This window comes from Chroicocephalus ridibundus, chromosome 8 (assembly GCF_963924245.1).
Source record: "Chroicocephalus ridibundus chromosome 8, bChrRid1.1, whole genome shotgun sequence".
Taxonomy (NCBI): Eukaryota; Metazoa; Chordata; class Aves; order Charadriiformes; family Laridae; genus Chroicocephalus; species Chroicocephalus ridibundus.
Genome location: NC_086291.1, coordinates 10,868,874 through 10,881,005, shown reverse-complemented (window position 1 = coordinate 10,881,005; position 12,132 = coordinate 10,868,874). Strand labels below are relative to the sequence as shown.

The 12,132-nt window shown below is 43.6% G+C and overlaps 1 protein-coding gene across 9 annotated transcripts in view; it reads left to right on the top strand.

Moving 5' to 3' along the window:
• MAST2 (microtubule associated serine/threonine kinase 2) overlaps positions 1–12,132 on the top strand; it is a 226,814-nt gene that overhangs the window by 210,714 nt on the left and 3,968 nt on the right. For all 9 annotated transcript variants that reach the window (XM_063345048.1, XM_063345051.1, XM_063345047.1 and 6 more), the window contains 8 exons: positions 173–282; positions 2,762–2,916; positions 3,630–3,934; positions 6,633–6,848; positions 8,646–8,872; positions 10,325–10,447; positions 11,468–11,604; positions 11,829–12,016. In XM_063345048.1, coding sequence (XP_063201118.1) covers positions 173–282; positions 2,762–2,916; positions 3,630–3,934; positions 6,633–6,848; positions 8,646–8,872; positions 10,325–10,447; positions 11,468–11,604; positions 11,829–12,016 — 1,461 coding nt within the window. The remainder of the gene's footprint in view (positions 1–172; positions 283–2,761; positions 2,917–3,629; positions 3,935–6,632; positions 6,849–8,645; positions 8,873–10,324; positions 10,448–11,467; positions 11,605–11,828; positions 12,017–12,132) is intronic.

Genomic DNA, 12,132 nt, shown 5'->3' with positions numbered 1-12,132 from the left:
GGATGTGTTTCAGGATTAAGGAAAATACTCTTTAAGGTTGTATGAAAGTTCCTTCTAAGTAGACAAGTAGGAATTGGTGCAAAGACTGTTCGTGGGTAAGCATGCAGAGCTTGAGGTGTGAGAGCTGCCAACGCTCCTCGCACTGATGAAATGTGCCATGTCTTGTTCACAGCCCGATCAGAACGGTACCAACACCTGGATTCAGAAGAAGAGGAGGACACTAACGATGATGATCATGTGGAAATTCGGCAGTTTTCCTCATGCTCGCCAAGGTTCAGCAAGGTAGGTGCATGCTAGCTTGTTGAAAGAAAAAATATAGTGAGGAACACAATTTCATTGCTTCGTATGGGGTAGATTTTAATCATGCAGATGATGTGTGGGAGTCGCATGGTGTTTAGTATTCACTGAGGAAAGAAAAAACTGTACGTTGTTTATTCTGTGCTAGTTTGTGGCCTGTTAGAAGGTGAGTGCAAGAATAATTGGAGAATGAGGTTTTGTATTTCTTAATGTTTCACTAATATGCAGGGTACTGCGGAGGTCTCTCCTGCATCTGCTACAGTTTGATGTTTTTACAAATGACTTGGATGCTGGCGTAGGGTTTGTCCAAAGCTTATTTGCTTCGAACGGTATCGTTCTGAAAGGGTCTTCCAGTAGGTGACAAGGTGGTATTAGGATGAAAACTGATTCTGACATTTTGAAATAATGGTCTAAAATCAAAGGGATCCCATGCAGTAGGAGCGCAGGTGAAGTTTGCATCTCTGCTGTTCATCATCTCAAATACAGCCTGAGGAAACAAAGGTGACGTTTTCAAAGAGAAGGATCTGGGTATATAGTGCATCATGAGTTAGAAGTGCCAAATTATTGAAGCAAAAAGGCAGTTACCATACTGGAATAGCACAAATATTTTTGGCAAGGCAAACGAAGAAGTCCTTTCCATCTGCTTAGCAGTAGGAAAGCCTTAGCTGGGGCACTCTATCCGGTTCTGGGCAATGTTCTTTAAAATAAACGTGGACCAATAAAAGAGAGTCCAGAGGAAAGCAACAAGAATGGTCCAACATCTACAAAACATAAAGCCTAATGTGTTTCCAGATGCATAACTGCTAGAAGGAAAGTGTGGTCTTCCTGTTCCACCCAGAACTGACATGAAATCATGGGCACAAAGGAGGTATAGGATAGATAAGTAGTAGTTTCCAATGTTGAACAATAATTAAGTGCTGGCTTGGGTTGCCTGGGGAATTTGTAGAATTTCACTGGCGGCATTTAAGAACAGGTTGGAGAAACATCTGGCAGGTGATCACAAGAGAGCTGGTTCTGCTTTGAGGTGGGGAAATGGACAGGAAACCCTGAAGAGGTCCCCTCTAGCCATGCTTTCTGGGTTCAGCATGCCTCACTCAGGTCTGTGCGCGTCTCCTTCTTACTCAGGTGATCTGAAATAAAAAGCTGGGATTACGGGCATTACAAAGTAGTACAACTCTGCTGTTAGCGTGGATAAAACAAAGTATGTTTGGGGAGGGGCAGAAGGGAGAAGAAATGCTGTTTTGAGGTCAGCCCTCTCTATAAACAGTTATTTCCCTCTTCTTGATGAGATGGGAGTAGGAATTTTACTTGCAGCCTCTGAAAGATGTTTCAGTTTTTCATGACAGTTCCTCCAAATTTCCATTACTGAGGTCAGTTTTGAAGCAGCACTTCGTTCTTCTTTGTCCTCAGCTGGGCTACAGTGGTTTAAGTAACAGTTACTGTTAATTTTATGGAGTCGCTCCTGATTTGCATCACCAAAAGTATGTTTAAAATTGGACCTGAGGATTAGTTGAGGTTTTGAAAAAGTTCTCATGAGTACATAAGGGTTTCTTTTTTCTGCCTTTTCTCACCATGAGTATTATTCATCTGTTAGACTGAAGCTTTTCTTTAGGGTTCAGTGTTTTTGCCACAAAGAGAAAAAGTTCACTTTTAATGAATTTATTTTAAGACCGGGAAAATTATACAGCATTTGTAATGTGGGAGGCATAAAAGGCTCATTATATTTTGAAATTCTTGTCTGACAATTCAGCCATATGATTTATTAATAGTTATCTTGTTGATGCTCTGAATTTTTAATAACATTATTTTCATTAATCTCTTCTTATGTAAATTAGGTCCACAGTCAAGTGTAGTTTTAAAAGGATGGATTTTTTTGCTTAATCATTTAATTATTTAAAGACGGCTGTAAAACCAAGAAAGGCACTTTCATTAAGCTGTCAGCATTATAGTAGATTCCTTGAGGAGGGCAGGACTTTTTTGTTCTGAAATAAGCTTGGGGCAATGCTGATAGACTGATGATAATGAAATGGGGTCATGAGCGTGATGCCTATCACTGAATTGAATTTGTGTAGTAAGATTTCAAGATCCAGATGCTAGCCTTCAAGACTTGTGGAGCCTGCTTTAGCAATATCTCTTCTTAGATTTGAGAATCGTTAAGAACAAAAGTCAAGTAATTTCAAAAAAGTCTTAGTATTTCTGTGGTGTGCTGGGATGTTTCCAGATTAGAGATGTTGGGTGCTGTTGTAGAAAAGCATCTTTCATGTTTCCGAAGCTTGGTTTTTTTCTTTCCTCCCTGGCACACTTTGAGCATGTCACATCTGCGCTGTGTTATTTAGTCAAAGAACATTGCCAAGTTCATGCTTTCAGGGAACATCTTTCATTTTGAGAAAAGATTATGCCCCCTGATCAGAAAGGCCACAGAGGTTTGTTTTCTCTGTACGGAAGGATCTTTTGCTATATGCAGGTGTACAGCAGCATGGAACGTCTTTCCATCCACGAAGAGAGGAAGACTCCACCACCAACTAAACGGAGTCTGAGTGAAGAAAAAGATGACCGGCTGGACAGCCTTGGCGGCTTGAAGAGTCGAGACCGCAGCTGGGTGATTGGGTCTCCTGAAATGTAAGTTCTGTAGAACTAAATCTTTTGGTTTCTTATAGCAGCTGAGAAAAACTGACCTGTGCCAAAACTTTACATGACCAGTGTTAGGTCAGGAATACTTCATATGATGCATTTCTACTGGTCAAGCCTGAAGGGTGGAATAAATAGCTGAAAAGGAATGTGTAGAAGTGATACAGTCCTTAAATGCGTCTAATTAGGTACTAACACCTCCTAAATTTGTAGCAAATACTTTAAATGAACTTAAAAGGTTTCTTAAGTAAAGCTTTCATTTTTGGAAATGCTAGTTATGTTGGAGATGTACCAAGAGCAGGTTTTTCTCAAACATCAGTGAGTCCAAAGTCTGGTGTTGCCAGGCTTCTACCATTTGTCACAAATTAGAGGAACCATTAGGAAAGTTCAAAGTTTCTAAAGTTCAGAATATCCAAAAAAATCTTGTGTTCTAATAAAAAAGTCAGTAAAAGATATGAATGCCCAGGATTTGGTTTTATTCCTTCCTTCCTTAGAAGCTTAACAACGGAATAATACTGGAGATCTAGACTAGGTGATGCCGCAAGCCTTTGCTGTTTTACGTCCTAATGATTTAGCGCTTAATGATAACTTCACCTTAAATTGGCTTCAGATGTCTGAGTTGGGGGCTGTGTGTTATTTTCTCTCTTTAACGTTCATTATCCCCCTAACTCAACTGAGGGGCTCTGTCTTGTTTTCTCTCTTAGATTGCGTAAGCGCTTGTCTATGTCTGAATCCTCGCACACGGAGAGCGACTCCAGCCCACCCTTGACGGTCCGACGACGCTGCTCGGGGCTTCTCGATATGCCCCGTTTTGCCATCTCTGCTGAGGACGAGGGAACTGTTCTCAAAAGGCCGCAGTCCGAGGGGATGCTCTTATCCACTGTGCAGTCGCGGGAGGGGCTGCCGGTGCCCATTCCAGAACAGCCTGTGGAGCAAGAGCTGCAGCTGGAAGCTGATGCTGGACCCACCACCCCCTCCACGGCCGTCAGCAGCGCCTCAACGCTGACAGGTATGTGCTCAATGTGGTGGTGTTGTGGTCCCCAAGAAAGGCGTGTTAGCATGCAGATGTTAACTCTGTGAAACTGTGGATTTGGATGTCGAGTGATGTGAATGTCTCATGCTAAGTGGTTATTTTCATATAGTTTCGTGGCTGTGCTTGTCTTTAAGATAACGTTGGTGGTTTATGTCTTCAAAAGTACATCTTTTACTTCAGTCTTCTCACTTCAAATTGATTAAGGTTGTTTCATCCTTGAGACCCACATGATCTACGCCCACTTACAACCACTGGGTTGTGTTACGCATTAGTCGGAGCAGATCACTGCTAAGTTGGGGCTGGACAATATGGGTGTTCAGCCATACTAAAACATCCCTGCTTCCTATGATTTTATTTATTTGGAAGGCTCTAGTTTAGAGTAGAGACTTGAAATTTGCTAGGGGAGTGGGGTTTGTGTCAGGAACGTGCTACTTGCTGTCTCAGCCAAATATCCCCAAATTTAGCCAAGTTGCAGGCTTATAAAAGCGCAGCCTAAGTTTAGGAAAGTGAGTCTTAGAAGTCAGTGTTTGACTTCTCAGAAGCTTTGTCCATCCTGAGGCCTTTCTCCAGCACTGGGCTGGTCCAGCACTGCACCTTCCCTGCAATGTTGTCCTGGGCTGCTGCGATGCAGGGCTGGGCTGTGGGGGCTGGAGTGTCTCCAGCTCCTGCCCCTTCCAGGGCACTGGGAAGGCAGAGGGCGAAGCTGCCTTTTTCTGAGTACAGAGGAGGCCAGAGCTGGGAACTGGTGGGAAGTAGTAAGGAGGAAAAAATTTGGACCAATGGAAGAGAGCGAAGAAGTTGAATTGAAGGTTGGCAAGATAATATTTGAGAAGAAAGGCATATTTAGGGGAAGAATTAGATTGTAGCGTTGAAGAACAAGGACTAACTGGGTAAGAAAATAAGAAACAAGTTTATGGGGGAAACTGGGAGCAAGCAGGCAAAGCAATTGTGGATGCACTGAGGATGAAAAGGAGAGGAAGGGGGTACTGAGCAAGAAGGCAGAGTGGCAGCAAGACTGGACATGGACAAGGTGAAGGGCATTGGGCAGATGTGATGGTGGATTGATAGCAGAAGGTGGAAATGCCTTAGAGGAGATCTGCCTCCAGACTAGAGTAAAGCCAAAGATCCCCACATCTCATTATTCTTCTTCTGCAATGCAGTCTGTGAAATTTCCTCCAAAATTGTCTCATTCCCGCCTCTGTGGCTCTTCTTCCCAGAAGAGGCCTGGGGTGCTGCCATCACGAACTCCATTAACCCATGGGCAAATGTGTAGGAGTGAAGGAAGTAAGCTACCACATACTCGGGTGACAAAAGTACCATAGTGGAACCTTAGTTTCTCAATTTCATACTAAAAGCTTAGAAACACGCTATTAAAGATTGCAAGAACCACTATTATTGCAAATTTGAATATCTACAAGCTGAAACAGGCAAAAATGAAGCTTCCCTGGGCAACCTGCTCCCTAGAGCCTAATGCACTTGAGCAGTCTTTAATCCAGCGCATGGGATTCAGGGATACCATTGCTTCAGTGTCCCCAGCCCACAAAGTTAAGTCAGAGGCAGGGGACTGCAAGAAAAGAATTTCATTCCTGTCACTGTCTCGGAGTGCGCCTCTAATGCGTATCGCAGCCTTTTCACACGCAGCCTCCGATTCTGGGTTCCTCATTGTCTGGGAGCCTTATTTGAAACTTCGTGGCTGTTAAATGTTGAACTGGCATCTGGTACTGAGGTCTATGGGAATGGTGCTTTGAATTTTTATTTCCATGGTACTTCCTGCTTTACTTAGTATGCAGAGCAGTGGTGCCTACTTAAATAACGATGATCAATGTTTTGTTCTGTCTTCATTGTTCAAAATGTGGCCCTTAGGCTTTATTTATTGCACGCTGCTTAAAATTTGCTTTTGAAGACAGAATGATTAATTTCCCTCGTGGACTTGCTGTGATGCTCACCACTTTCATTTCTGAGCACCTTGTAAATTCTAATTAATGTATTTTCACAGTGCCCCTTTAAGGTATCAGATGGGGAACTGAGGCACCAAGCTTGACTACAGCATCCCCAGCCCCCAGCATCTGCTATTGTTGCATGCCCAGTCTGATTTTCAAGATTACTTTGCATTTTATATATACGTATGGCAGGTTAAGTAATGCAAGACTAAATTGCAGCGGTGCACAGAAGGGGGCAAATTAAGGTTGCCTTTGCAATCCACATTTTTACTTTCCCTGACTTTAGTACCTTAGTATTCTCTTAAAGTGGATTTTTTATGTGCAACTCCAGTAGAACCTGGCTCTTCTATTACAGGCAGTTTTAACTTTAAGATTGACAGTTCTTGCTGGTTGTAAAAATGGAGCACTTTCCATAAACCTGTTTTCGTCTGTGAACGATCCCATTGAAATGGCTTGCCTGCAGAACTGCACCGCAGCTCTCGGGTTCATGTAAATGCTACTGAGCAACGTGATTTCATTAGCAAGCTTTTCCAACAGAACAGAAGCCGCTAATTTTCTGTATTCAGAATAACACCGTTTCTGTAAATAAAAATTCAAGCCCTGGGGTTTCTTCTTAGGAAAATTTACTCTTGGACTTCATGTAAACATGACTTTGATTTAATGTATTTTGCCTGTAGGGGAATAGACTGTTAGGAATTCCCTGTGGTTCTAATCTGTTTTAATTTAAACTGTAGCTGGGAGCACTGCAGATTTCTCTGATCCACGCGCTCGCAGTAATAGCAATGAAGGCCCAGACTTTACCACTCCAAAAGCCATCAGCGATTTGGCAGTGCGGCGGGCACGACACAGGTTGCTCTCTGGGGAATCAGGGGAAAAACGTACCTCAAGACCTGTCAATAAAGTGATTAAATCGGCATCCGCTACTGCCTTGTCTCTCCTGATTCCCTCAGGTAAGAAATGCCTCGGGTGAGGCATTGTCAGAATCTGCAAGCACTAAACAAAAGGTCTGCAGACAGACCCTCCCCCTTCCCTCTCCTGGAATAATGCCCTCGCTGGCAGGAGGGGAGAGATCTAACTTTTACAATCGGTGTAATATTTACTGCTCGGCAGGATAATGAACGCTGCTTTGCCACAGACAGGAGCATTGTGTGTGTGGTCTGACTGCAGCTTCTGCAAATGGCAGCTGGGCCTTATTCTCTCCCCAGTTTTGTTTAAATTGGCTCCTGGCTGGTCTCTAGACAATGGTGCGGCAAGGAGGTGTAGAGACACGCAACGATTTTAACCCTCAGGGTGCAATTTTTGGGGGGCCACGTGCTAACTATAGTGTTGTCTGGGAGCTGAATGTGTTTGGTGCCTTCGTGCACTGGGAAGTTTCAGTAACTCTAGGTAAACTGGTTGAGAATGAGCGTTGAAGAATTCAATAGCGAGAATAACTCACAAAGCAAGTTATGGCTGGATAGCTTACCTTGTTGGCCGGCTCTGGCTCCTTGGCAGTTCCTAATGCCAGGCGGTAACTTCCAGCGAACAGCCCGACCATGCCGAGCTGTGACAGACCGGTTCAGCAGGAGGCTCTCCCCACAAGGACTTTGTCCCTCTTTCCGGAGGATAAATCCTTGCTGTATTTCCAGGGCTGTACCTGTTCCTAGATGGGAGCAGGGAATTGCAGCTGGGCCACCAGCGCCAACCCAGCGGACCCCGCTGGCAGAGCAATGCCTGCTGCCCCTCGAGCCGGGGAGCCGGAGGCAGGAATGTGGCTGCTTCTGTGCGCCGTCGTGGTGGTGCACGTTACATTTCTTGTGGTTTGGGCGTTGGTTGCTTTACAAACTACAGTCTGCCTCATGAAAATCTCTAAAATGTGTATTTAATCACCCAGCAAAGGCTCCTCCAGAGCTGCTCTCATCTGCCAGGTAAATATGCGCTGGGCGATTCGGCAGGTGTTTCTTAATGGATTAGGGATTACCTTTTACAGCTGCATTTAATATTCCTGCTCTTTGGGTTTATTTCACCGATGTTGACCAGCTTCACTTTAAAATGAGGGGTTCTGTATTTGCTTTGTGTTTTTAAAAGTGGATGTTGTTCCGCTAGCAAGCAGAGTCAGATAGTTCATCCGATAGCCCAGCCCTTGGCTCTTCGTTTGGGAAATGCGCTCTAAAATACATTTGTGATGTTGTTTTTCAGAAGCAAAGTCCCTGCAGCAGTTAATTTTTTAGGGTTAAATATTTTTGCCCCTGTGAATTTAAAGCACTACCAAAACTACCTAGGTGTAGTTGCTGTCCTGATCGCCTACTGATTTTTTTGTTGGTTTAATACTAACTGATTTTGATTTATCTCAGCACCAACGTGTAACTTGCACCAAGATCTGGAAACTATTCGATCTTTTGGAGGGGGATAATATATCATAACCTTGAAATGGGGTGTTCCAGGATTGTGCCTAGAGCAAATGCTTATGATGGGTTGTAAGTCCCTGAAAGAGGAGAAGTAAACACTGTGACCCAACCATAATTCTAGGCAAGCAGTGCTGCTGGATCAAATACACACCTCCAAATGTGCTTTTTTGGAAACACTGCCAATTTTTGTATTTTGAAGCATGAATTAGTTGAAGCTGCAGGCAAACCCAGCTCTGGTGCACACCAGCAGCTTTAAGAGCGCTTGGCGAGATGGTTTCATAGCTGTTCTCTAACAAGAATTTTCTCTCTTTTGGAGGCCTGGTTTCCTAATTTTTGCCCACCTTTGTGTCATCACTGTAGATCACCACACGTGTTCTCCATTGGCCAGTCCAATGTCACCTCATTCTCTATCCTCCAACCCATCTTCGAGGGACTCCTCACCCAGCCGCGACTTTTCTCCTGCTATCGCAAACCTGAAACCACCAATCATCATCCATCGGGCTGGAAAGAAATACGGTTTCACTCTCCGTGCCATTCGCGTCTATATGGGTGACAGTGATATCTACACTGTGCATCACATGGTCTGGGTATGTCTCTGCTTTTCTCAAAGGAGTACCCTTGGGGCCAGAAATGCCTTTAGCCAGGGTTGTGGGGTTTAGCCTTAAAAATTGTTTTGCCACCCTGTTTTCTCGCTCCTTATTCGAACCCAAAGTTACCTTTTTGGGGTAGGGGAAACCCTTTAAAAATAAAGAAATCGATAACAGCACTTTGGGTTCTACCTGTAGCAGTTTTCAAGCCCATCACAGAACCACAGCAACCTTTCTCTCCTTCTTTCTTCCCTGGTTACATGGATCCACCTTCTTTCACCTGTAGCACATAACTTTAAAGCATGTTTCTGTGTACATACCCTTGTTTTCTTTATTGGGGTTGTTGCATGAGGGCCAGTCGTAGCTAATTTATTCAGACCTGTGTTAGCGATTACAGCCTGCTTCGGATCAGTTCAGTCTGCTGGGGTTTTCCAAGCAGTCGCTTGGAATTGATTGCGAGCCTTAAAGCTCACTGCTGCTACGCTGATTGCCATGGGATTTAGCTCTTGGCTTAGTTGTGTGCTATGCTAAAAGGTCTGGTTTCCATGTCTGTATCTCTTCCTTCCCGTTATTTCTGGTACTTGATCTCTGTGTTCCTTTTTTGTTAACGTATATGACTTCTAGGAATGATCCGTTCCCTGAAGCAGTGTTGCTTGAATTGTGTAGTTAGGGAGAACGGAGTCAGGGTAAAGGTGGTTCATTCTTTTCCTTGTATCTCTGTGTTCATTAGACAATTTGGACTTCATACGCTTTGGTCATCATTTAACACTCATTCTTACCTAGAAAAATAATCTGAAGCTGCATTTTTCCCTTGCTCCTCTCAGCTTTCCTTGAAAAATGCTGAGTTTACCAAGATACTGATTTGTAGTCTTTTCTGGCTAGAGGGAGAGTTGCAGTGTTCTCAAGTGTATCTGTCTCCTCACGGCAAAGGAGGCTTTCTGAACAGCAATGGGGAAAGGCAACGTGTCCATGGGGGAAAAAATAAAGGACGAAAAATGGAGAAAGAAATTCTGTTTGGGATAAGATGCAATAGAGGCACTCCAAAAACATGTCTGTCTTAAAAGTTTCTTGGCCTTTGCGGATTCCAGCAGGTCCATGGAAGGACACTGGATTTGGGATGGCACAGAAATTGAAAAAGATTGAATGCTTGTCTGGAAATCAAGGGTATCTAGTTAACATTCCCGAGTGCTGAAAAATTTTGGAAGTGTTTTTCTTTTGTTTTGGGAGGAGCTGGTCTCTTGATCAGCTTAACCATCCTGGCTGGCTGCCTTGGATCGGGAAGAGCACAGATTTCCGTGCTTGGCTGTGCCAGTCAGTGGTGTCTTTCAGCCTTCTTTGAAGCAGCTGATGCTGGCTGCAGCGAGGGGTGAGATGGATGGGCTTTGAGTCTGATCTGGCCAGAGATCCTGTACATTCCTCTTCTCCAATCAGTCATCCCCTTCTCGTTGCCAGCACGTGGAGGAAGGTGGGCCAGCGAACGAAGCAGGTCTGCGTGAAGGGGATCTGATAACCCATGTCAACGGGGAGCCGGTCCATGGGCTGGTGCACACGGAGGTGGTGGAGCTGATTCTGAAGGTAGGGACGCTGCTACGTTTTGGAAAATATGAGCAAGCTTGTTTAAAACGCCGTAGGTGTCTAATTGGCATTGTCTGAAATACAAGTATGTACACAGCACCTGGTCCTTGCTTTGGAAGAACTCATTGCTGTGGCTTGATCCCTAAATCTCCCAAATTTCTGCATGTAATTTAAGCTAAACTCAGATAATTTGTATAAGAAATAAGGACCCGTCAGATACATTTTTATCAGCAGTAAAGACAAAGGTTAAGAAGATTTAAGTATACCTTTCCACAAACATCACTTTAATAAACAAATACCTTAAAAAATTTTCCAAATTACTTTTATTTTTTGCCTTTAGGCTGTGCTGATGTTATGAACCTTTAATACTGCTTTCTCCAGGATTATTCCTAGTGATATTTAAAAGCAGCTTTGTAATGGTTGGTCTTAAAATTATCCAGTTAAATGACTTGCATTTTGATGCCTCCTCTGAGCTGAATCCATTTACGGAAATAAACCCCGAAGTTTTGGACCATTCCAAGAGACAGAAGTCTGTGGGACTGCAAATAGGGGAGCAATCAGAATTATCTTTTTTTAAGATGAGAGAGACGAGCCATGCTCTGTGTTGCAGATTCGTCATGATAGCTGCCTGATACGCTCACATCTGCCGTCAGTCAGAGCACTGGGAATAGGATTGGTGACAGAATATCACTTTGTTCAAGTTTCCGAGTATTACAAGTATTAAATTGAGGCAGTTGGGATCTCCATGGGAGAGGTCGGATGCTGTGTTCTATCTGCTCTGGGAAGCTTTACCTGCCAGCTGGGGTCTGAGCTAATCATTTGTGAAAGCCTGACTAAAGAGGGCTCTCTCTCAGCAATTCCTTAATAAATGATAGGTGGAAATGCAAAGGGGGAAATGGAGTTTGACAAAGGATTACAAGATGGCAGGCAGCAATCAATTAGCAGCCTACCTGCTTAGCCTGCAGATCTGCTTCGAATAGCCCCGTTTTAAGCAACGTCTCTGTGTCTTGTTTCTCACAGAGTGGAAATAAAGTGTCCATCTCCACCACACCATTTGAGAACACGTCCATCAAAGTTGGTCCAGCTCGAAAAGCCAGCTACAAATCCAAGATGGCTCGTAGGAACAAGAAGAGCAAAACTAAGGATGGTCAGGAAAGGTTCGTTTTGATGTTTCTCTGTGAAAATTAAATGGTAGCCAAGATAATGTAAGAGAGATCTTGTCAAATCAATTTGCAGATAATGCATATCAGCAGGTATGTCCTGTAGTTCTTCTTTTCCTTTTGTTTTCTTTTTGACTGTGCCATAAAATTGACTGAAATATGCCAATAAAGGTAAATAAATCATTTGGGCTTGTAAACAACTTTTGAATGCTCTTCCACAGTAAGAAGAAGAGTTCTTTGTTGAGGAAGATCACTAAACAAGCATCGCTGCTTCACACCAGCCGGAGTTTATCTTCACTAAACCGCTCTCTGTCTTCTGGAGAAAGCGTGCCTGGCTCTCCAACTCACAACCTGTCTCCTCGGTCGCCAACGCAGAGTTACAGATCCACTCCCGAGTCTGTACACTCAGGTAAAAAAAGAAACAAAACAAACCAAAAAAACCAACAACAATCCACACAAACAGAAAAAAAAACTTGGAGAAGATTTTTGCTTATTGATTAATTTTTGAAGTAAAATACGCAGCAG